Raw genomic sequence first — 27,107 nt, forward strand, 5'->3', positions numbered from 1 at the left:
TGCTCTTCAGCTGCTGGCACCAAAAAGTTAAAAAGGTCTGCACAGGTGGTAAAATCAGTTCAGAAGGCAGGAAGGTAACAGAACCAATGGGAACAGGCTTTGAGCTCAGCATGAATGAACTCAAACTTAGTTTATCCATAGAAAGCCAAACTAATGGTATAAACTAAATAATTCTCAAACATAAAAAAGCTAAACACTTTTACCAAAACAACAACGACAACAACAAACCCTAACAAAAAAACCCAAACACAAACCAAATAAAATTAAATGAAATAAATCTCTCTCTTCACAAGTTCTGTAAATTTGCCTTGCACCAATGTAACACTGCACCGCTCAGCTGTGCAGAGACCAATCCTCTTTGCACTTCTGCTAAAAGCTAAGTCTGAGATTAAAGAGATTGAAATAGTTGTCTGGGAAAAAAAAAAAAAAAAAAAAAAAAAAAAAAGTCAGATAAATTGAACTCTTACCTTGGGCAGGATCAGGTGGGCCAAATTCCAAAGAATATCGGAGAATGAAGTTGTTATTCCACACATAGAGCTGGTTGTCTCTGGGGTTGTAATCCACTGCAGCAATGTACTGGTACTGGTTGGGGAAAGGAACATCCACATGCTCTCCTCTGCTCAACCTGGTGTTATAGATGTAATCGATGGCATTCCTGCCCGTCTCGCTCTCATTGTCCTGATACACTGACCGGACAACGTACAAGACACCACATATCATAAATGCATTGGATGCTGCCCGTTTGTCATATGTTGTCTCCCAGGTTGCTTCAAAACGTAGGGTGTAGGGGTTCAGCTGGCTAATTACTATCATCCCATTGTTCTGCTCCGTAGCATAAATTACCCATAAGCCATTTTCATCAACTGCCAAGTCAATGTCAGTCTTTCCTCCCCACCGGTATGGGGAAGTATCATGGTAATTAGCATAATTGATTATGGCCTCTCCACTCTTAATTCTAGTCCTCAAGTCAAATTTTACTATGTTCCTAGTTCTTTCCTTGTTAAAAAACACAGCACCATCATACACTACAAATCCAGTACCATCCACTCGATTCGGGAGTTTATATGTTGTCTGCTGGCGTCCATTTTGGAAGTCCTCCAAAGAAGCATATTCTATCAAAGTATCAGTGCGATACGGAGTCCATGGCATGAAGTATATTTTATCTGCAGCCTGAAGAGGATCTTTGCACCAAGCACCTGCTTTTTGTTCAGCTTCATATAAATACGGTGAGTCCACAATTGCTTTCAAGGTTCCCGGGCAAACAAAAACTAACAAGTCACAGAGAGAAGTAAGACAAGAATTATGTCAAATTAAAACTGTCTCATAACCCAAAAAAAGAAGAAGAAAAAAAAAAAAAAGAAAAAAGAAAAAAGTAGGTAAATCATAATGACTGTGTCAGGAAGAAAAAAAAATCAATTTAATTGGCACTAGATAATACCGTATGTTATAATTAATGCAATTATCACCCGTTATCATCCACTTTTCTTAAAGTTACCATGTTCTTGCTGTACCAGTATGGAAAGTGGATGGGAACAGCTTTCACTAGTACAGACCAAGGCTCAATAGCATACACAGACAGCTGAAAATGTAGAGCTACTCTTGCATTTTCATCTTAGACTTTTAGTGAGTACACATTAACGTTCCAGAGCTTTTAACTGGTGTGCAGTAGTGTGCTAGGTCATTTCAGTCCAAAAAAAATCACATCAACTTTAGAACTTTAAGAAGTGGTGAGGCTGAAAAAGGAGGTGCCTCGATTAAAAATAAAGGAACAAAACAAATCATCAGGTATATAGAGAAAGCAATTAGGAGCAGAGAAAACAAAACACAACCAAAGCAATGAATGAAACAGACCAGGAAACCCTGTAACCATGGCATGCTATGGAGAGGGTTCTGGAAGCCAGGCAAGATGACACTTTATTAACAAGAATTTACCCAAGGGTGAGAGAAATAGAGGGAAAGAAAGACAAAGAGAAAGGGAGAGAAAAAAGCAAGGGAGTCTTCCCTCCAGCCCAAGTATTTCAGACACTATACCCCGCCACCTACTTTAAGCAGCCAAGTCACTTTATTGCAAACAGTCGACTTCTTTATGAGGTGTACTTATGAGATCCTGCTGATTATCATAATATAAGAGTGTTGTGGGGAGGGGAAGGGAAGAGGTTAACATCCATAAGGCACATAACAAGGAGCTGGGGTTTGGACTGTATACGTTATTTACCTTTTTGCTCCACTTCTATTTTAAGCATCGGAAGAAAAATAAAAAAGTGCAAGGAAAAAAGAAAGAAGATTAACATAAATTGACTATTAATCTAAAGATTAAATTAGTAACAGACGCTAAATATAGGGAGAATAAGAACTGCACTATATTGGATAAAGAGAAACAGACAACAGGAAAACCTAGCAGGAGAAAGATTCTATGGTTACATAAGTGAACATGGATCAATCATTTTAGTAGATTAAGGAGGCAATACAGATATGTTGGCATGTTGTTTCACTTAGTGAACCTGAATAAATAATGAATGACTTCACTAATGCATTCTAGATATACTCTTCTTCTCAAACTCAAAGCATAATGCTATCAAGTTGACTCTTAAGAGTGACACATTAATATATCATATATGCGCTAGTGCACATATACATATTATATTAATTAGATAACTATAAATCCAAAACACAGTATATGAGTTATATAGTTATGTATGTGTGCTTATTGAATTTTCCCCCTCCACCTTCCCTCAGCTTTTACTTCTTGTAAAGAAAGCAGCTTGCATCCTTTAGCTTTCCTTAGCCCCATTTTATTTGTTTTCCTGTATGTAATCTTGAGAACTTTTGCCACTTCTTTATCTATAGCTGCAAAATCACACTAGACGGAATAAGCAAAAACATCTAGAAAAAGAAAGTAAAAGCACAGTAAGCAAGAAGAGAAGGAAAAAATTAACATTTAGCTCATTCAGATATTCTCCAGCATCATCGATTAAGCCAGAAACAGCAAGCTAGTATGCAATGATAGTCATACTAAGTGTTTGAAACAAATATCCATTCCACCACTACACATGGAAAATATAAATCAAACCCAATTAACAAAGTTATATTACTGTAGCAATTTCTCCCGAAGGAAGTTTTAAGGAACTTATTACAAGAAGACTTATAGCTGAAGTCCAGATAGTAAATAGCTTTCCAATAATTATTTGCAATAAAATCTATTTCACATACTCAGTAGCCTTTGAAGGATGTTCTCTTAGTTTCATAAAATGACTTGAAAAATGACAGATGTACCAATCTGTGTAACAATAACTGCTGATATCAAGGAAGTGTATCAAAACTATTTGCACAGTTATGACATTTTCAGTATTATGGTATTAACTTGAAAAATGTATTATGAAGTTTTGGATTTTCGGTTTCATTAACAAAATTAAATATGGTTATTTTGGGACAATGATATTGACTGAGCTGGCCTAGTGTTCCTTTGGGGAACAATTCCAAAACTTCATGAGGGGAGTCGGAGGGGGCTAATATTGTCAAACTGAGCAGTAGTTTTCCTAGCCTTTGTTCATTTGTGCATCTTTAGATAACAACTGTTTTTCTGCATTTTCTAATTCTTCAGTAAACAGAAGATGCATTTTTAGGCAAGTTTCTGAGTTTCACATTCAGTTTTAATGACTTCCAGATGATTCTGTTTGTGAACTTTCATGTATGAGCTTACTCCTTGCCAAAGAGCAATATTGATATTGTACCTACTTAGAATTAGTAATAGGAGAGTGGGAAAAAGATAAGGATAACTAAAATCATTACTGGCACGTCTTCTCAGAGTACATTGGTGTACAGCTGTACAGTTTTCAGGGACAGATGGGCTTACTGAAATAAATAAATGTTGCAAAGTCCAATCAATACAGACAGAGGGTATAAAGCACTTTAAAACATTTTCTATTGAATTCTTGAGTCCAAAAAAGGCGTAAAATAAAAATGCACAGATGTACAAAATGGTACTTTTGATGTACTTCTTAATGAAAGGGCAGACTTCTGTTACTCAGTCAGAGTCAACATACATTGTGAAGCAGAACTGAGAGAAATGTCAAGTATGATACTCTCAATTTCTTTGTAATTTAATCAATACCACTCTTATTTTAAGACAAAGCAATGCCTATCAAATTTGTCTAAAATTTTAGTTCTGTTGGAGATCCAACTGAGTATTTCAATAGATTTATTTTTTTTTTAAAGCTAAAGAGGATTAGAAAAACACTACTGAACAGGTCTATATTACGAGATGCAAAAAAGCAAGCTTTTCATTAAGTGCATTCTTACAAGGACAATGAATACTGAGCCCAGAGAAAGCTCGATCAATATGCATGGACAGCAAAGCAGCTATACATTTCTGGACACCAGCAAGACATAAGAATTGCTCATAAACTGCATTTTGTACAAGGGTGACACCAACTCCAACATGTAAGAGCTTCTTTTACCAAAGAAGTAACAACTGCTAGTTGTAATCTCTCACAAGCTGAAAAATACCAACATAGCATATTTTTCAGTCTTGCAGTAACTGAAGATGAAATCATGTAAAGTAAAAATCAGAACTGAACTTTAGTTAGAGCTGTTGTGATGACTAAACACCTCTCTTCCTAGACCCACAAAAGCCTATCCCATCTTCTTTGCAAACCTAATAATTTCAGTCATTCCATATGTTTAGAAGTGCAGCACTGGAACAAGTAAGGGAGAAAAAAAAAATCAGACTTGATAATGGGTGTTGATCGAGACTTGCAAGAATATCAGGACAAGCTTTGTGGGACATGGAAAAAAGATGGTCAATAATCAAAATGGCTACTGCAGTACTATGTGACTTAGAATTAAACTTCAAAACTGATTTTAATAGCTGTCAGCCTTTTTGATGCTTGTAACAACATATGACTCCTCTTACAATTCTGGAATTAGGTGAAGTGTCATCACTGTACATGTTGCAGTTAACAAACTCCAAAACTTGTACTTGGAAAGACAAGCAGTATCCAGAATCCTGAGTTATGATAGACACAGAATTACATAATTCAAGGGGTAGGCCAGTGCAATTGACAGTAAACAAAAATAAAGATTTTAAAAGCAGAATAGCTACATGTTAGAGTTCAGGGTAGGCCGCGCTATACTTCTGAAAACTGGAAAAGAAAAGATTCCTGTAGATAGCAATACCCAATTGGTAGAATATATCCACAGTTCTCTTCCTAAAACAGCATGAAGAATTGTTTGAACATTATTTGCATTATACCTTTTCTCTATGAACTAGCCTACTGGAACTGGAAACATGATCTCTTGTCATATGACTGACCCCATCGTTTGGAATCAGCTGCACTGCCCTCTTTTGTGAATTTGGAAATAAGAATAGAGCTAAAGTAAAAGCGATCTTCGTGGAACAAAATTTTGGTTAGATCGGGGTAAGACATCACTCTTTAAAAGTGGCACAAGAAGAACAGGCATAACAAGCCACCAAAACTACACACAGGAGGAATGGTACTTGGGATCACTGTATGCAGTAGGCTTCCAATCCTACAAATGGTACAGAAAAAAAATCAGCAAGCATCCATTTCACAATGACACAGCAGAAATGAAGAGAAAAAAGATGATCCATGTTTGGCCTTTAACAACAGTGAATGATCAATGTGGTGAAGCAGTACAGAACAGTATTTCAGTTTAAAACAATTAAATTTTAAAACTGTGCAGTAAATACTATGGACAGTTTTGACATAGCTTTGCTTATGCCAGAACTCATTTCCTTCATTTTTGGATGTATACTGTCACCACAGTGTTTTTGCATCTCAGACTTGGCCTGTTTCCTGTACCAACAGAAAATGTGACTTTGGTTAAGGATTACTGCAGATCAAGACATTCACACTTAATAATAACTTAAGGGAATGATCAGTGCACTCCTCAAATTCCACTGCAAGCACAGCTATTTCTCTGTGGAGTTACAGGATGAGGGAGAAGTCACTGCAAAGAATGACCTTACAAGAAAGCAAAACCAGTTAAAAGTGTTGAATCTGCAGAACTTTTATGCACGTGCATACATGTAAATGAAAAAAAAAAAAACCCACAACGTTAATTCTTACAAGGAAATAAGAAGCATGTCTAAAGCTAGTGAATTCTGGCATTAGAAAGAATATTGTACAAAACTGCTGAAATAGCTATTACTTTTGATTTTTTGATCTCAGTGTTTTCAGTATTTACATTTTTCAGTTAAAGGTTCTGTTTTGACATCTGATTTGAAGGCACAATTCACATTTTTTGCTTTACATTAAAAGTGAACAACTCTTCTTGCTCCTTTTCCCTCTTTTTTTAAGAAATGCAGTTTAGTTACTTAGTAATGAATTATTCACTACAAATCTGAGTTCACTTACAAATGTGCCCCTAAAGCACAGTCTCCTTACAACACCTCCTGACCAGGAGTGTTAGTGCTGGGTTCTGCTGTGAGCCCGAATTCACCAAGGTAGCCTTTTAAGTAGATCATGATTAGAATTGAAGTCAATTCCTTCTTTAGAAGTCTGTGAGCCAAGCCAATTTGTCTGCAACTGGTATTGGGCAGAAGTACAAATTTCTATCTGGCCTATTGAATAGCTAATTCGAGTTTGTTTTCTGGAAAAACAGTAGCCTTAAAAGCCAAACACTTAAGAACATAGACAGACACTTGGCCAGCATTGCACCATGGCTTCCTTCCACACTTCGTGAAGCTAATTGGAGGCCCTAGTCTGTAAGTGCTCTGCATGCATAATGGATCCATGGGCCATAAACACATGCCTTATTTCCATGGAACAGCACTCCAGCTTTAATTGTGAGGGCCAAGGGAAGTGAACAAGAATAAAAAGATTATACTTACTGTAAGGAACACATTCATATTGAACTTCTAGATACTTGTATGTTCCAGGACAAGGATCAGGAAACACATCTGACCCAGTAACTACTATACACTGTGTTCGGTTGTTGCACCTGTAATGGGAAAAGAAAGCAGGCTAATTAATTTAAGATTACATTTAATTTGCAAGTTCATACTAAAGTGCTATGTACAGCGCTAATTCTCTTCACACTTGGGCAGTCCAATCCATAAGACAACAAATTTAATTAATACTACATCAGTCAAAGTCCATAAACAAGGTTTCAAGACAATATTTCAGTTCAGGCTTAACACTCCTAAATTTGGGTATTACTGTTATTTCAAATGCCACTCATTTTGAGAAGCAAGGATAGATGCCCCAAACATATATCTATATCTATATATATAAAGCACAATCACACAAACAACTAATTCTTTTAATCTCTACAGAGATACATTTGCATGGTTTTATGTCTCAGAGAAAATACTGTTGTGATTAAAGGTACCCATGATTTTGGTTGGAAGAGTTACTGCAGACACAGAACATTAGGTATTTTGATTTTAATTACTTTAACAGCAATTGGTGGTCTTTACACTTCCTCCATTAAGTTACAGGAAGAAGTAAATAGTGACAGTCTGAGGAAATTAGAAAAACATTTAAGAAGAACTGCAAGATAATTAATTACAATGTATTGTAGAGGAGACAAAATACTGAAATATAAATTATTTGTTGAACAATGGAAGCCAATGCGTTTTATGCAAAGAAGAAATTCATAGAAGTGCCCCCAGCCACGATGATTTTCTGAATGTAGTGTTATTTTAAAATGTTCTGGCATTTTGTCTTTCTATTTTGTTGGGATTTTTTTGTTTCTTTGTTTTGTTTGTTTTGTTTTTTAATAAATAATAATAATCTGGGACTTCCAGGCCAAATATAGAATTATAATTTTAAATGAAAAAAATATCACCTAACTTTGAAGATATGGTCAAGAAGTAACATAGAAAAGAATAGTCAAAAGGACATAGATGGAAAAGAGAAGGTCAGGGAGTTTGGTGACTAAAAGAAAAGGGAGTTTGGCTGATCTTCTCAGGGGTTACTTTTGTTTGTAAGCAAACTGAATAAACTTAAGTAATAGCTTAGCCTTTGACTCCAGCTGTACATCAGATGCTCTATTGTCTACTACTTCCCACACTCCCTGAATAAGAAATCTCAAGCTAAAATAATCTATCTTGTACCAACAGCTTTCTCCAGCTGTACTTTGCCATCAGGTGTAAGAGTGATTACTTACTATGTCATGAGAAGTAGAACAAGCCCATTTGAAGAACTTGGATATAAATAATTTTCCTATTTACCTTCTAACCAAGCTATCAGTGAATAGGCTGGGACAAACTGACCTTCTTGCTGAGTAAACTAAGGAGTAAAATCTCTTCTGACTTTATTCTTTTCTCTGTTCTTTAAAAAAAACAGACAAAACTATTCATCTTGTGATGCTCGTAATTTCAAAACTGACTGCAAATAACCCACGCAAGCCAGGATAGGCAGGCAGGTAGATGGTGAGGAGCTGACTTTCTGGCTGTCACTTGCCAGTCAGCCCAGTATCTTGCCACTCAGGCTGCCAGCATTACTCACTGCAACAGCCTACACAGGGTATTAGGGTTTGGAGAAAGCAGGATGCTTACAATGGCACTCAGAGCCTCATGGAAGTGTAATGTGACCAGCTTGCAGACAGTCACTGCACTGCTGTCAGATGCGTGATGTAAGAGGAGACTACAGAAGTAGAAGGGAAAATGATCCTAAACTTCACAGATCTCTTTGGTCTTACCTCTCTACAAGGTTTTTTAAACTCCACAGTAGACGCCAGACTAACCAGCATTAAAAAAGTAATATTTTGTAACTAATTTCTTTAAATTAAAATGAAGCCAAAAGCATTCCTACAAAAATACTCTCTGCAGTGCATCACTCAATGTAATGGCTTCCACAGCTTTGAGCCGTATGAAAATTTCATCTTACACTTGAATGAGCAGCAATTAAGAAAGAAATATTGATTTATTACAAAACAAAATGGATACGCATTGGGAAGAATTATTTGAGAACGAAACTGATGAAGGTCAGTTTCAAGCTTGTATCAAAAGGGTGTATAATGACAATAAATCAGAAGTGCAGTATTTTTGTCTTACTACAGTAACAGCCACTGTCAAACTTCAGGCACTGAATTGCTGACTTTGTAAAAAACTATGACTATTGACTATTTCAATAGGTAAGAACTTATGTGTCCTGCATATGGCCACCTCCTGCTCACCTTTGGCCAAAATGAAGGAGACTGAAGTTCCAAAATGCAATGAGCTAACCCTGGTGCTGAAGTGCACAGTAGTACTACAAAGCATCCCCATCTAGAGCAAGAACAATTAAGTGGATAACTGAAAAAATAAAGATTTTTCATCCAAATCACAGACTTATATTTAGGAATGAACTGCTGCTTGTGTTTTAAAAAACTTGGTAATCATTTGGTATAAGATTCTGATTTCCATACGCTTCTAACACTTCAAATTGAAGTATATTGATTCATACATTCACACGTTAAAAATAAATAAACAGAATCTGCATTCAGGTATCTATTTGTTACCCAGTTAAATTGGTCATAAATGACAGTTATTAGAGCAGTTGTCAATCCCAACTCAAGGGTTCTAGAGAAGAGATGAACGATATTTGGGCCTTGTAGAGGTAGTTCTGAGACTAGCCATTCAGAGAATTTACAGTATTGTCATTTATTCTCCAGATAAATAGTAGTCTTCCTTCTTCAAAATTGTTCTTTCTTTCCCCTTGTAAAACCTGGGACACTAACTTCAGTATTAGTTATTGGCCTATGCTTCTGCTGCTGCCTGCAAAGACCATGTTACCAAATGCTAAAGGTCTCAGCTGACATTCTTTATGCCACCTATATTGGACAAAAGATAGTCCATCTAAAACAGCATCTTATCTTACAGAGTTACAGAATATCAAGGTACCTTACCACCACTCTAGATCACAATTTTGAGAAAAATTTACATTTAGAAACATTATGTCCAATGAAGACGATACTACACTGCTACAATCTGTGCAGCATAATCCTGCCTGCAGGTTTCTTTTCCTTTTGGAATGGGTAAGCCCTTTCTGAATGTGGCTACTCCAAAACAAGATTCAACAGAAATAAAATTCCTGGATATTTGAAAAATTGGCCCAGACACCATCAGAAAGAAAACAAAACAAAACAGAACATAACCTTGCCAACTAACTTCAAGTCCTTCATGCATTTTAACCAGAGTTATATTTTCTACACAACATTCTGTTCATTCAGTTCATCTATCCAAACTGTTTTACAATTGTTCCTACTGGTATGAGGTAGCATTTGTTGTTCTGGGAATTTAAGAAGTCAAATCACAAATATTTTAATGTTTAAGTGTTTGCAATCTAGTGTTTAAGTGTTCTATTGGCTTTAAGTATCATTTAAGCATTCTGTAATCTACTTAACTGCATACTTCCCCGGCATATTTTAAACTATGCAAATTCACAGGTTTTTATGTACAATCTTAAAGTTCATATGATCTGACAATGAAACATCTTCATGCTTGAGACATTCATGATATTCACAAAGATTTATGACATCATAACTTTGTCATTTACAAGGAAATAAAGCAGATCCTCAAAAAACAGCCGATGTAGAAAAGGTAATGCATGGATTAAGTATGAAACCCTATGTTAGGGGAAGACTAACAGTAGCATTGAAAGAATGATGATTCAAGTTCCTGTGCTAACACAGGGAAATGTAAAGGAAAGGGAAATGTAGGAAATATAATTGTTCCGCGAATGCAAGGAGCAATTGCATAGTCTAACAGTTTTTTCTTCAGTATTTTAGTATGAATGAAAAAAGGTTACATTTTCATAATGCAGATGCATCACTTAATGTAATCTAAAAATCAAATGGAGTGTTTAATTAACAGTTAAAGTACAGTGTCTGAACTCCTTTCACCTCAGGATGAAAGACTGTGCAAACGAGGAACGGCCCTTTCACACTTCAGATAAATGCAGAAAAAAGGGAAGTAAACTAGCTCCAGCAGTGCTGTTAACCAGCATCTTCCACTCACTGTGTAGCCAACCCCTTTCTGTGCTATGCTCTAAGGACAGCTGTATTTCCCACAATAATTTGTTTGCATTTCAACTCTAATGTTGATTTGTACAATTCCCAACAAATTGCTTTTGCTTTTTTTTATTATTATTATTATTATTATCTTATGCCTGTTATTGCACTTTACCACGTGCAATGTATGGAGATGAGATTCCATGTCTATTGTGTGAGGTGTTTTAATCAATAATCTTGTTCTGCTGATTAAGCAGGGGCTTCTGTTTTGGCAAGATAACATTAGTTTCCCCTGTCATGCTCCAAAAGCTATTGGGAATCTTCAGCAGATCATTAGATATGCTACAATAAAGCTTTGGTACATTCTCTTTTCTTTCTTAAATTACTTCTTCACTGTCCTATCATTCTCCGTCACCGCTGGCACTGCATTATTATTACAGCTCCCCTGAAACTTGCACTAGAGCTCTGTCTCCAGGCCACAGGATGCCATTTTCAATTGAAGCTTCTGCTTGAAAATATAAATTAAGAAAATTTCATTATCTCCTGCCAAGGGCCATTATTCACCACTGTTCTAAGGAAGATTAAAAATGCAAAGTCTATGGACTTGAACAAATACTCCAGCATTAAAATGAAAAGCACAGTGCATCATGACTGGACCAGAAAGTGAAATGCAACAATCTGAGAAGCACATTTTTGAGATTTTGACATGAGGTGGGCCAAAGAGAGGGAAGAGGTCATCTTCCTGGGCAGGTTCCATATGCCACATAAAGATAAATACAGTTACTCTCCAAGTGGTTCTTGCAGCTCTGCAAGATAGTTAAAAAATAATGTCCACATCACAATTTACCCATCAAATGCTTTTGTTTTTATATATAACTTTGGCAAAGACAGCAATATAGAAGAAAAATCACTGCTATTTTGAATAGAGAACAGGTTAGCATCTAACATCCACAGACTGTTCAGCTGAAGCTTCCTGTGGATGCAGTGTTTCTTTAGGCAAGCTAAAAAATGGCAAATACAGAAAAGTCATGCACTTTAAAATGCTAAAAAAATAAAAATTGTCTAAAACCCTATTTTAATAGATGAAATTAATTTTTAACAAAATTGTTAATATATGAGAACACCAACTTTGGTATGTTTTGAAATGTTTAAGTCAGATCTGAAGCAGATCTTTCTCAGCATATTGATTAAATACTTAAAAGCTAGCACGACTGCATGTTCCTGCGTATTGCCTGCAGCAACCTGCTCAGACACCACTCGCAGCACGTAAACTCTGAGTTACAGCATCACGTACTCCATATGGTCTTCTTGTTCCTTATTCACCCTGTGTGAGTTGTAGTCTGAGTAAAAAGAAATGGGAATGTGGGATGACTTCGTTTCGTGTATTGACTTTTAACAACGGCATATTTTAAATGGAAAAATTCCTGAACCTCTTTACCCAGAATAAATGGCTGTCCTTACATATGTATTCCTAACGGTCTACAACTGCTGTGTGAGATGTGCTTCTGCTTGTGTTTGCATATTCACTAAGCCTCCACTTCTGTTATTAAACTCGAAGTTACATATGTATGAAGATGTCACATATTACTTAAATGTTATGTTTTATTAATTTCAACTTAGAAACCTGTACAAAAACTACATATCAAATAGCCAGAGAACAGTGATTTTATGTTAGGAACCTTAGACATATACACTTGCACTTAGCTTGAAGTGAAAACAGGTTTAGCATGCTGTGGAGGTACCTTTCAAAATCTAAGAATAAATGAGGGATGCAGGAGCACGTACAAAGGCAGAATTTGGCCATAAGAATTATGCTTCAACATTGGAAATCTTCCCGTGACCATGAAAGCAGTAAGGTACCAGTTTGAAAAATTCACAAGAGACTTCCTATGCACTTGGAAACACGACCACTAAAGCAATAACCCTGGTGAGCTCAGATGAAATATAGCCGGGAGGAAAAAAACCACTAACAAAATTGTTTTTATTTTCTTTTTAAATAAAATATTGATGATTTGTTGAATCTTTGTAATTACTGAGTAAACATAATATTAAAAAGCTAAATAGTGTATAGTTGTTACTATACAAGGTGCACTATAGTTCTGTTTTCATTTGCCCAATAAATATACAATAACATGAAATCTTGTTTTCTTTTTACAATGTAATCTTGTGGGAGTCTAAGGGTACGTGTTAAGGATGAAAACTCGAAGTAGACAATAAAATGCAGCAGAAAATACACAACTCCCACAGGCCTTTTCGTAGGGCTACCCAATCCGACTCACTATCAATGAACATGTATTGGAACTGCATGGCAAAGTAATTTAACCGAGTGTTTGTTTCTTGCTTTCAACCTCTTCTTTTAATTTAATCCATTTTAATGGATTTAGTTATGACCCATTTGCTTTTTAGTATTTATGTTCAGTAAGACCAAAGCAGTCACTTGTTAAAAAAGACAGATCTTTTCTCTTATTCCCACTGTAGCTATTACATCAGTGATAGTTTTTCTTGTTCCAAATCATTCTTGTTCCAGTACTTTCCTTTTTGTATAAATGCTATTATTATGGAATTGTTATTAACCTGAAACTGCAGCATCAGATAAAACAGGAAAAAACAGTAAAAGGAAATGTAGATTCCAGTGGAATACGAAAGTGCCAACTCTTGATAATTTCTAAAGTGCTTTTATAATCCCATCATTCTATTCCTCCTACTTTCTACCACATATGTGAAAGGCCTACAGGAGCCATCAAGAGCCTCTAAGGAGCTGACTGTAAGACAGAGACAGGAAAAATCACACAAATAAATCCACAATTATTCGTGCAAAGTAAATGGAACAATCTGCCAGTGACACTGAATTCTGCCTGGAACACAGCCAAAACCAAAACCTCATAAGAGCAGAGACACCAACATTTTAGAGAAAATATTTGTGCCTAAGGAAGAAGTGCAAGTAAAGTCATATTCATAATCCTGTCATATTATTCATGCATGTATGTTCTGCAAGCAAAATGCAGCAGGGATTAAACACAGTGTATGTCTTAGTACACAAACTAAGCTAAGCAGATCTGCACTGCTGAAAAGTAATCAGTTCAAAAGACCCAATTAAATGTCTCACAGTTTAAGCAAAATAAATAGCCTAAAGCAATGCTTATTTACTAATGAAAACTTTAGTAGTGCAGCATCATAATGTCTGAGTAATTTACACAGATTATTCACACTGAGTGAACATGTGCACAGCACCACGCCTTGTGGGTCAAGCAGGTCACAGATAGAGAAAGGTAGGGTTGGGAAGGAGCTTCATGGAGCAGCATTTACTTATGAGGCACAGTCCTAGAGCAGAGCCACAGCAAATCCAAGCACAAATCCTCAAGAACAGTGCCTAACACCCAGGTGAAATGCTGCAACAGACTCAGAATAGAAGAGACTCTCAGGCAGAGATCATAGGATAATAGTAAAAGCCCTTTAAAACCTGTTCTTGCAGCACAGTAGATCTTTGTTATCCATGGCTTGATATTCATCAGATTCATAACATAGTTAGAAGTTGAATCACTTAAGACAGCTTCTGAATCATTAGTAAATGAAGAGCAACTTGAACCATTACACTACTGAAAATGCGCAGCTTTATCCTTCGCATCAAATTGTACAGATCTTAAATACATTTCAAAATATCATCCACTGTAATTACTAAAATAAGGTAGTTAAAATGATAGTGGCGATTCATTACTGACATTCTTCTGAAATGTGGAAGTCTTGATACCCCTGTGCCACTCACACTTGCACTTGACCTTCAGGACAGTTCAGTGCAAAGCAGGCCTCACTCACTGTAGATCTCATAAATTCAGCAAAGCTCTTCTGCTTGCAGAAACAGATGTCCACTGTAACTGCAGCTTAGCCTCCAGGTAATAAAAACTTGCTAATTACAGAACTGACCACTGAGGCAACACGAGGTCCTTTGGTTTCCCTTTGCAAAGAGCAGGATGAAGAGAGTTTCGGATGGGTGTGTGTGTGTAGGAGCAGGCCCTAACTGACCTTTAACACACGTTCCCCCCAAACAATAAAAAAATATTACAACCAGTATCAATTAGGAGTAATTATTTATAAAAATGCTCACCTATTGCAGTTTGAATACAGAAAAGCCATCACATTTTTAACAAGGGAAATGGGAAATCACTATGGGATGCCCTACTTAGATTAAATTAGCAAGAAACTTGTTATCAGACCATATAAAAGATACACCATAATAAGATGTGACCTTGCAGAACCTTGGAGCCAATCTGATTTTTTCTCCCTGTAACCCTTCCTAATTATGTGCAAAGTTACAGACCCTTTTGTGGCAGGTTATTTTTCTGTGAATAGTGTGGAGTTTGGGGCTTTTAAATATTTAATTAGTCTTCAGATATGAGAATTGTTGCACATGACAACTGCTTCGATTTTCAAACTGTGTTCATCCTAATTATGTTCAGATTTAGATTGGTCATCCCAAACCTCTCACTCTTGTAATTATTTACTCCTTAAAGATCATTCAGTAGAGAAATATTTTTCACTCTGATGGCTCTTTCTTTCCACAAATGGCTTTTCTGGTCCGTTAATTACCCACTCAGAGGATTAGAGTTTGTAATAACACAAGAGATCCTGCATGTAAGATGAGTTTTACAGAGCGAAAAAGAATAAATTGTTTTTTGTAAACTTACCTAAGGGAATATTCCCTTTTTGGGTTATAATTTTCATCAGCAAAGGCCATGTGCCACTGCTGCATCTCTACCAATTCCACAGGGCTGGGGAGTGATTTGTTTGTTTGGCTCAACAGAACGTGGGGCAAAATGTTGAGCAAGAGGCCAAAAGACAACTTGGTTATTTTACAAGATTTATGAAAATGCAATCTACTAGCAAGATGGTATGATCCTTTTGCTCACCACTCTTTATGTAGATCTCATGGCTTTAATGTTATATATATTAAACTGATACCTATTAACAAAATTACAACTTTTCTTATTTCATCTGCTTTTTTTTTTTTTTTTTTTTTTTTTTTCCTTCCCAGAAATGCTGTCCCTTGGTAGGTCTTTAATCAACTCTGTATCAGTGGTGTCATTTTCTATTAAAATGTGTCTGAGAGTCCTCACTACAAGTATCTTTTTTTCTTCTGAGAGCAATGCCTGCCACAAAATCACTGTTATTCATTACCCACAGTGATAGCTGGATTCAATTATCATATGGAAAGCTCAGTAGGCTTCCAGGTATAGGACAGGACTTCTCTTGCAGAAGCATATCCTTCTGCTCCAGCCTGGGAACCACAAAGGGATTAAGTTACTCTTTTGAGGTGTGTGCTTTCTTCTGATTCTTGAAACTTCCTGTTTTAAACTCAATAACATTTAAGGGACTGCTTTTGTTTGCTCACTTTTACATTTCCAAAAATCCTGTAGATTGTGTTTTTGTTTTTTTTTCTACTAAGTCAAGCACATTCACCTCTGTAAGAAACCCATCAGAAAATTCAGTGGCTTGACACTGTCAATGTACAGATAATCTTTAATTGTGTCAAAAATATTCATAACCTAATCCTTTTATCAAACTGTCTACCAATGAAGGAGTCTCATGTGTCCGAACAATTAAAAGCCCCATGTTAGCTATACGTAGTACTGTATTACATTTGATGCAAATCCTTTTCTACTGAAATAAGCACTGGGCTGACAGCAGGAAGTGGCTGATAAGAAAGCAACAAGGCATTGCTGATGGCATTCGTGATAACTGAGCACTAACTCATAAGTGTTCTGTCTACAGCACATTACCCAAAGTGCTCCTGTTTTAAATGCGGCTCCAGGAGGTGTTCTTTTGCTATAACTCAGCCACAAAGACAGCAAAATTATCTAAGAAAGCTGGATATACAAAGCAAATGATGTTTTTCATACCCATCAGTGATTCTGGCACTAGAATCACACACTAAAGTCAGCATTAGTGCCACTAAATCCTAGATGAGAAAACACCTACAGCTTTGTAAGTGTAATAGCTGAGCTGAGTTCAATGCTCTTAAGAAATTCAGTTAACATGGAAAGGTTATAGGTTCCAAACTGGTTATTGTTACACTTAAATAACTCAGCCTAAATTCACGTAACAAATGGTCATAGAAAATTGAGCACAAAATCTGAGCAACGTTGAACAATTTTTGAGTGCTGGAAAAATACATGTATTAAACTCATTTTAAAATCGTTCCTTCCTCACATATATATAGATATGTTTTATATCACAAGGAGCATGATACCTGAGAAGCAACAAACAGTAGGGTTAAAGATCACAGCTGCATAGATTACTACTAAGAACAGATGATAGACATTCTTGCACACACAACAACAAAATATGTATCTTACGATATAAAACATTATACAGCTCTGTGCCATTAAGTAAGAGTAAGACCTTTTCCTGTAAGAGGTTAGAACTATATGACTTTGGTCACAGCAGCTTGCTCTATGAAATTATTCTGCTATCTAACTTCTTTCCTAAGCACTACAGAACCTGGGGTGAGCAGGGAGTGCTGTGTACATGCTAGAAGAAAATCAAAATCCTAAGGCTCCTGTAGCTACTGTATTTTAGTGAATTACTGAAAAAACACAGTCCTCAGTATTAAACTTGTAGTGAAGATTCTGTACTGACAGTATGCTATGAAAGAGGTTTGACATGGAAGAACTCTGCCTCTTTTGAGCCTTTCCTGCCCACAGATGTGCCCATTGCAGGCTAAAAATACATCAAACACTGACTATTCAATCTATCTAACACTCTTAAGACTGCATTAAATTCATTGCAGTAACTTGTTTTATAGGCTCAGTTCATCATGACCTATAAAATGCTAGGCTGAAGTGCTTTAAATATCTGCTAACACCATGTGCAAGTCTGGGAGTACAAGCCACTGTGCTGTGAAGCGGCAAAGACGGCGCTCTTCTGAGAAAGTAGCACGCACTCTTATGTCACTGATATAAACAGGGTAAGCATGATAAATAATGTATGAAAAAGGCAGCCCATCTTTATACACACAGCAGTAATTCTAGCTGAATTCTTTGTTTGATTTTATTTTACCGGTATGACAATAGTTCTTAAGATTGCTTCTTAAAAAAAAAACATAAAAATTTTCTATCACAATCAATTAAATATATATATATATATGTAAACTCATTTCAGGCTTAGTTATTACATAAAAGAAAAAGCTGAAGACCTTTTCCATTTGTGGCCATAGAATTTTTGCTAATTATTGTTCCGCAATACATAGAAAATAAAATGGAAAGAGGCAAATTATCTGTGTCTTTCGGTAATCATGGCCTATTTATTAAGCAATTAGATTGCAATTTCTTTATTAGAGAGATAAAAAAAAAGAAATGCTTTGAAATACTGTTATTGCTTGTATCTTTGATCCTTAAACTTTTCCATTTCAGCAAGCTCATTAATGTCAAAATGTCATGAATATGACCACCCCTTTTTAGGCTGTATAGCCTGGGTACATGCATAATCTATGGGATTCAATAAAGATTTTTTTTTTTTTCTTGTTAAATTCAACTAAAAAGCTTAATTGAGCCACAAAGGTCAGAAGGTTCTTTTTATTATAAGTAGGAGATTATTCTGAGGCAGAAAGAAGTTTCCAGAATACGAGATCTGCTCATTTTTATACTACTCTGTGGACATGTTTTAATTTTTAAACCATTGCTACTGTTCTCTTCTGAATAAAAAGCTTCCCTGTAATAATTTTAAAATTCTATTTCCTTTGTGCTACTAATGAACTTTTCACTTTCTTTCGGAGAGCTGGCTTTATGATACTAGCAAGTAGTCATAATTTACTTACGTATATTTAATTCATAATAATCTATCCTAATTTCTGATCTACACTCTGCTCTGCCCATCTTCATGTACCTTTTCCATGTCAGTTCTGTTTACTAAGTGATATCCAACGAATTTCCTATAGTGCAATGAACCTTAACAGGCAGCTTTTAATTGCCTCGCATAGGAAACCACATCACTATTAATTCCACAGTAACAGTATAAAATAAAACTATTGCTTCTCAGACTCTAGAGCAATTAGACCTCTCGGCTATTTGGCTAACTCTGCTTCATGATACCCAGTGCAGTTAATTATATTTTTTGATGTTAATAGTCTCTGTCAGTTTCAAGCATAACTCCTCTTTGATGAATATTTAAATTATATTTGAATAAAAAAATAATCTTGGTTACATTTCATATTCAGCAGTCATCACAGCTTAATAAAGGTCTCCTCGGCAAGGGTTGAGATAAATGGTTATATGAACACATGTAGAAAGTCCTAAATCAACTTATCAGATAACGTGCCTGGTTTGGCTCAGTGTTACAGAGGATATATTGGGGTGGGAGGAATTAATAGGCTTCAATTATTACAGTATTATTCCATATGAACTGTATTTGACACAGTAATAATATATAAGTAAATTAGAATTTCTTAATACTGAAGTTATGAATGCAACTAGAACTGGAACTTCTCAGGGCTAGACTAGAAATTCAGAAACTGCATAAAAAGTCACATAACTTTGTCCAAGATAACATAAAATTCAACTACAACTTTGTGCAAGAGAAAGCAATATTCAACTATAAGGTGCTGAAGGACAAGCAATGCTATGTCAAATTCTCACAAACAATCATAAATTTTCAAGGGAAGTAATTAAACAGCAAAAGCATATAATATATGATTAACTGTTAGCTAAACAATATGTACGGCTAGTACAGCTCATTTCAGAAATGTGAAAAACAAACAAACAAACAAGAAAACCAGAGTCTGAAGAATCTGTTCTATACGGTACTCAGATACACAATATAAAATGCTTAGAAATGTATGTATATACATTTATTTATTTTAACACATAAACAGCAAGGAAAGTGATACATATGTATGTATCATCTTGCCAGATAAGATGTAAACTGTCTTAAGAAGAACTTGTTTTTTGTTGTGGAATACTTTTATTTATTTATTTATTTTTGCCTGTAATAATGGAAATAGAAGCAACTTAAATATATATGGAAATACTAAATAAAATATGAAGCTACACCCAGGCAAAATAATTAATCCAATCTTTTTTAAACTAAATCTAAATTTTAAATGTCATTACTTGGTATCAATGATTCTTTTATTGTTTCTTTGTAGCTCATCCAATCCTGTGATTACAGTAATGTGTGTGCCTGCACATGTGTAACATAATTTCCTCTGCAGAAAATAATAAGAGAACACACCACAAAAAGACTAGCAAGTACCACTGACAGCTATTTCACCTTACCTTACTGCTCAGAACCTCAGAATCTGAGGGTTTGTATTTAATCAACTATGTAATGCCACAGTGGAACAACTCCATTAATAAAAAAATAAAAAATAAAAAAAAAATCAAACATTGTTTTTAATGAGTAAACGAGACCTACTGCTTTCATATTAAGTATTAATGACCGTGAAAATGAACAATGCTAGATAAGGTTATTCTCAGTCATGGTTGTTCCAGTTTTTTTTCCTGCAGTAAAGCCAAGGACTACAGTATGCGTCATGAATATTCTAGGCTTTGTGATTATGCCTACTTCATGAAAATACACTACGTGTATTACTGCTTTTTCTCAGCGTGAGTCATAACTAAGTTTTCAGACTAACACTCAGAAAACAAAACAAACCAAAAATCAATCAGGCCTGGTACTGTGAAATGTGCATTTAAAAAATAAAGCACATTTAAAGTTTCTACTGCAGAAAAACCCTGATGGGGTTAACAGCTGCACTAAGGACCTATGCCTGTTTCAGATGAGCAGAAACCTTCATTTTTCAAGGATACTTAAAACAGATATCAAATTTTGATAACCTTGTATGGTAAATATTTAGGGAGGCTGCTGTCAGCAAGCTGAAGCTGATACTACTTGCATGCCAAAGCAAAAGAAGAACCTCATAGATGAGATGCACACAAATACCACAGCTGCTCTGCAGCACATGAACTCTGAGAATTTCACTCCACACATCACCCTAAGCTATCTTGTGGTCAATACTGGTGTTTCTCTGACACGGAAACAATAGGAATACAAACTCTTAATGACCAGAAATAGCACAAGTCAAGGTATACCCCTTGCTCTGAGACACTTTCCACAACATAATATCTATAGCAAAGGGAGGCAATCTTTGTCCACAAAAAGAAAAGCAAGAGAAAAAGCATGAATGGCAGCAGGGGTCAGCAGAGCCTTGTCTGAGTCTGGCAGACCCCCAAGAAAACCTGCACCACCATTACCACAACCACAGGCTTTTTTCAAGGGCTCACATGCAGTTTTGAAGGGCAGAGGATCAAATCCTGCCCAGGAAAACTGTCTTAAGTCACATTAAGAAATGGAAGGGGGTGGCATAATGCTGTTTAAATGCTCCTTTGTGGAAGTGCTGCCAAAGCTCTAATTCTGTCCTGCAGTGATCCCATAGCTTGTTCTCTTTACTACCAGAGAAGATGTGCTGTCTGAGGTTTGTTGTCCTGGCTACTTCACTTCGATGAGGGAAATTAATCAATTACAGCACAGGTACTACTATCCCTCCCAGATGGCAGCCTAGTGGCAAATTCTGTATTCACTTGTGTTAGGGAAGAAAAGAAACTTATTTTCACTTGAAAGAAAATTAAGACAGCATGAATGTTACTATTGCAGAGCTGACAAAGAGGAAAAAGATAGAACACTCCAAAGGCGTATTTTCTTCAATGGAGAACTTATTTTGTTTTCTTCCAAAAATGCCTCACTCTCATTTATTTAAAGGATTTTTAAAGTTATTTATTTGTTGGACATGTGAACGGATGGAAAAGAAGAAACATCCCTGTTCTCCCACTCCTCACATTGGAGGGATTAAGGAGAAAATAATGCCTCAGGAAACAGAATGGATCTGACCCTTCTTTAACCCTTCTCTAGATTACCCCCAGAGAAGAGTGGAGCAGAAGTTGCTCCACATCTATTTTGAAGACTTCACTTGAGTGCAGCTGTCCTGCTGACTGATGATGGATCTAACAGATTACGAGCACTACCATGTGAGAAAAGTTCACAATAGGAACGCAAGCATGAACTCCTTATTGCTGTCTTTGATGGACATAGTAATGAATAGAACATGCGTTGCATAGGCATGGACAGGATGAGTACATTAGACAACATCCTGACTGCTAGAAACAAGTTATGCTTTTTAAAACCCATTTACCTTCTGCAGTAAAGTTTCAAAATGATATTTCAAAGAATTAAACTTCCATAAGTTTACTTATTATACCTAATTTATATTTTTCTCTTTATGATTATATATTAACATTAAGTTTGCTTTTTGGTGCACAGTTAAGAAGGAAAATGATAATAATTGAATATGGAAGAATAATACATATAAATTTTACATGAAAATTTCAAGACCATTTCACAGTGCATGACTGATGTAACTTTCTGTTTTATTATTTTAAGCTAGTAGAACAGAAATCCAAACAGTGTGCAGTACCTATGAAATCCTCAGTGCCTGTTCTAACAGCAAACCATGCCCAGCTGCAGCTGGAGGCCACAGAGCGGGGCTTTGAAGTGGAGGTTAGAGACAGAACATCCTCAACACCGAGGCAGTTTGAAAATAACTCCAGCTATCCACCTGCAATCTACTAACAATGGAAGTGGTTGTAAGTAAATTTTATGCTGTTAATTTTCAAATCTCTGCTGCAGCTATAAAGAACAGTATTATTCAGCCTTATCAACTTCAAAGTCTTATGACAATTTCTAGCTGCAGCCGCAGGAACACACCTTACAAGCAAGCAACTGCAGCTATTTCCTTAGGCTGCTTTGCATCTTCACTTTCCTGTTCCTGTAATTCCTTTTTAAAGAAGGAAAGGAAGCAGGAAAAATTTGTCCCTGGTAAAGGAGAGCAGAGTACCAAGGAATCTGACTGCCTAAATATACTAGAAATAAGCTTATTTCTACACTAAGCCTTAAATCCTGGTAGGATCTCCAACTTAACTACTTACAAATGCTGGGGTTAATTATCAGAGAAGTATGGGAGGGGAGAAGGATTTTCTAAAGATCTAGTCCCTTTCTTCAAAGGTTCAATTTTACCCATGCCACTCTGAAGTTTAGATTCTAAATACATGAGGAAGACTTTATTCTAGAATAATTGGGATGCAATTTCAATCAGGAACTAAAAATTTAATAACCACTTTATAAAGGTAATGCACAGCAGTGAAGTCATTAGTGTTCTAGCTGGGCTTCCTAGGAAAACATTAAGCTAAAAATCTTCTAAGAACTGAAGAAAAGAAAGAAAGGAGGGAGAATACCTGAAGTTTTTAAGATAGAGAGGAGATGATGCAACACAAAGTTTGCTAGAATCTAAATCTCTCAAAAGGAAGCAGCATGTGTGATTGGCCACATTAAACTGGAAAGCTCATGTTATCTTTCGATCTTTAGATTTCACAGTATTGATCTCATTAATCTGGTGTTTTCACATTGCAACTAGAGTAAATGTAATTGCTCTACAAAACCTGTGGAGTAATGTTGCAAATGAATGATGAGTACTTAATAATTGCCACAACCACCTTTAAGTACAGCTCTAAAATGGACTTGAGCAGTCAAAAGTAGTGGAAAAGACACAGCCGTCTGAAATGATAAAAACATCTCATTAATCCTTAAAAGTAAGCACAGTAAGATACTAAGGAGCAACATAGAAATCATTGCAGCTTATTTCTAAAGGTATGGAAGAAAAGTTTTCCTTTCGTTCATTTGTTCTAATGGATGTACTATTTATTTATTTATTTATTTATTTGTAGTCAATGAAAAAAAGAAAACAAATGAGTCTGACAGTCCTTCAGGTGAGGTATTTTCTAAGCTCTTGCTTCCATCAAAAGCCAGCTGATGTGATACTCTTAGATATCAGATCAAGGACATGAACAGAGTGCCAAACAATAGCTTGCCTTAGAAAACAAAATAAAAATAAATAAATAATTAAATTTCAATTGCCAATAAATAGATGAGATACAGAAATTTTAGTATTTCCGTAAGAAAATTTCAGTGTTCTTCTATGCTTATAATATAGCATTAATTGACCAATTTTCTAAACAGATTAAATAAGGCAAAGGAAAAAAGCCTTCCTACTTAATAGCAGGATCTAAGCAAGAATATGACATAAAACTTCCAAATTACTGTAAATGCTACACAAAAATAGAAAGTAGCACATCAAATGATCTTTGTCATTCATTCGGACAATGAAATTGAATGAAAATGATAAATTCTTCCTGAGCACAGACAGACAGAATCAACGTCATACATATGATCGCATATTTATTTTGGCCTGTTGAAAAAGGGGTAAGACTAGAAGAGTGAGGAAGTTCAAAAATATTCTCTGCTACCATCAACTTATTATAGTTGATGAACTGAAAGGGGAGGATTGAAATTTCAGCTTTCCAGTAACAGTTTCATGTCACTTTAAGTAAGATTGTGCCTCTGTATTTGTTTCTGACTACCTTAATCTGTGTATTTGCAGTGAACATAAGGAGGACTTTGATCAAAACACAACATGCATTTTACACAACAAGGAAGTCTACAGAGAGGCACTACATTTACAAAAGCAATTGAAGGTGGTTTCAAAGGGAGTTGACAGATTAGAAGATGATGACACTGCTGCTGCAGTCTCAACGGAAATCTGGCTTGATCTAATTAACAGCAACGAACTAGAACCACAAAATGATAATTCAAACATGATTTAAAGAAGTTATATCACCTTTTTATTACCTAAACAATGGAGCCTTTCCCTAACTGATAATAGAACAAGTTACAGGTTGAATACAGAACAGGAATAAAAGGCTTGATATCCTTAATTTTCCTCTACCGTATGAAACTAAAATTTGATATTAAGCCTAAATATTTGACTACAGAAGTAGAGAATGCCCATGTGTTCACACGAAAGTAATAGAAAATAGCCATAGTTGTACTCATAAAAATGGAGTGAATAGGGAAGTGAAAAAGGAGGATTTTTTTTTAATATGTGTTACAGACTTCTACACTCAAACAAAACTCAGCATCATACAAGATGACTGGCATGTTTGATTTCATAAATCTGTACATGCACTGGAGAGTTTCCAGCTTATCCCCATTGTGCTCTCCCTACCCCTCCCCTCCCCTGCCCCCCTCTTTTTTTTATTCCCCACACAAATTAAAATACACTGGGAGAAAAACCTCCCATTAATCTCAAATATTTTTGTTCACTGTTTACCCTCAACTTATTAGGAATTTTAAAAAATATATTATTTTATTTCTTTTTAGGCTTAGAGAAAAATAGAAGGCCAAACAAATTTTATGTAGTCTTAGACATCCCTTAGTTTAATGAGTTAAAATGTGATGACTTGTGCTGACACTTCCACAAATGTTAGTATAAGTGTACTTAAGCTCATATGCAGTCTACAGTGCAAGAATTTCTTTGCATCTTGGCTCTGAAGCAAATTTTTTACTGGCTCATCCTCCATTTTCTATGACAGTCACTGTTGCTAACATCTAATGAAGCTAATGTAGCATGTGCTTGTATGCATATATACATGTGTATAATGACATATAATCACACTGGCATTTTCTAGTTTATGAATTTTGCACATGGGAAGCACATTATTAGCTGCTTTCAGAAGAAAAATGTATGCTCATCAGAGAATCATAGAATCATCAAGATTAGAAAAGACCTCTAGGATCATCCAGCCCAATAATCCACCTATTACCAACATTTCACACTAAATCATGTCCCTCAATACAAAATCTAAGCATTTACTGAACACCTCTAAGTACAATGACTCTACCACCTGTAGACGCTACAGCCATTTGGGAACCACCAAAGTGTTCTTTGACAACTTAAAATACAAGAATACAAGGAATCTCCTAAGAAGTGAATTGTTTCATTTTCTGTGAACTTATTCTTGCTTTTTTCTTTGGCACACAATTTAAAAAAACTCTCTAATTGTAACTAGTAGCTGTTAATTCCTTCTAATATTTCTAATCCTTCTAATATTTCTAATATCTCAATATCAAACTTACAAGTGCAAAACAATATTTTACAGTATCACTTCAGTCATTTTTCTTTGATCCTCAAAATGACATACCTTTGTGTCATAATTTTGTAGGCATCTGGAAGGAAGCATTCAGTGTTCTCCATTTGGAAAGGGTCAGCATCACAAATCTTGTCATCTGTCCGTCCATAGTTAGCACTTTCTATCATAATAACATCACTTCCTGGACACCGGAGGTCAATAGAGTAGCCTTCACAGGAGAGCTCTCTCCTAACCAAACCAAACGGTAGTGCTGCTCGGCTGAAACCTGAAGAAGAAGAAAAAAAAAAAAAAGATGAGGTTGAGCTTAAAGGATATAAAGGATATGTATTTATTTTCTGTCACATAGGCAGTAACTCTCAACAGCAAGCTAAAGGTAAAGGAAGTGCACCTTTAAACAGTTTGATCTGCTACCAAATTAAGTGAAGCATCTTTCATGAACCTGTCACATTCTGATATCACTTATGCTGTGTCCTTAATCTGGGAAGAGAGGAAATTCCTTTTCATTACTTCTAATCCTTAATTCTCCTTTTGAAAATATCTTTTCTGTGTGAGCAAATTACAGTAAATAGGTAATCTCTGTCTAATGAATCCATATTAATAGGATCAATATTAATATTAATGGGAAACACAAATGCAATATAAAAAAAAACCTGTATAATTCCTTCTACATAGGTTCTTTTATATTATTAAATAGAATCATTCTGTCTCGTACAAAATGAGGGCACTACCAAGGATTAGAGAACAAGCTGAGTAACACAATCAGTGATAAATACCTGTATCTTTAAAGTGATAAATCTCTGGTAATTTTTCAGCAGAATCACACACATTTCCTTTTTTTTTTTTTTAAAGTCACCCTCAGAGAGAAGCACAAGGCCATTAATATTTCGGTGCAGGCAGTTGGAAACAAGTTGTGTCAGCAAAGAGAAACAGCTAGTAAGTATGTAAAGTTGGAACTCCACAGCATTTTGAAAGCAAAGAAAATAAGCTTATAAAAAAAAAAAAAAAAAAAAAAAAAAAAGAAACAGTCTGATGTGTTAGAAGAGGCAAGGAAGCTAGGATCTAAAAAGATCAAGAATAACTTGAAATAACCCCTTGATAGCAAATTTTCACATGAACCAG

The 27,107-nt window shown here is 35.7% G+C and overlaps 1 protein-coding gene across 39 annotated transcripts in view; it reads right to left on the reverse strand.

The window, feature by feature from the left end:
• Positions 1 to 27,107, reverse strand: part of ADGRL2 (adhesion G protein-coupled receptor L2) — a 373,380-nt gene that overhangs the window by 44,371 nt on the left and 301,902 nt on the right. For all 39 annotated transcript variants that reach the window (XM_085512217.1, XM_085512226.1, XM_085512232.1 and 36 more), the window contains 3 exons: positions 26,040 to 26,253; positions 6,854 to 6,963; positions 468 to 1,268 (listed from right to left, as the gene is read on the reverse strand). In XM_085512217.1, the coding sequence (XP_085368343.1) occupies positions 468 to 1,268; positions 6,854 to 6,963; positions 26,040 to 26,253 (1,125 nt within the window). The remainder of the gene's footprint in view (positions 1 to 467; positions 1,269 to 6,853; positions 6,964 to 26,039; positions 26,254 to 27,107) is intronic.

This window comes from Coturnix japonica, chromosome 11 (assembly GCF_054131305.1).
Source record: "Coturnix japonica strain WE chromosome 11, WE-NBRP24, whole genome shotgun sequence".
Taxonomy (NCBI): domain Eukaryota; kingdom Metazoa; phylum Chordata; class Aves; order Galliformes; family Phasianidae; genus Coturnix; species Coturnix japonica.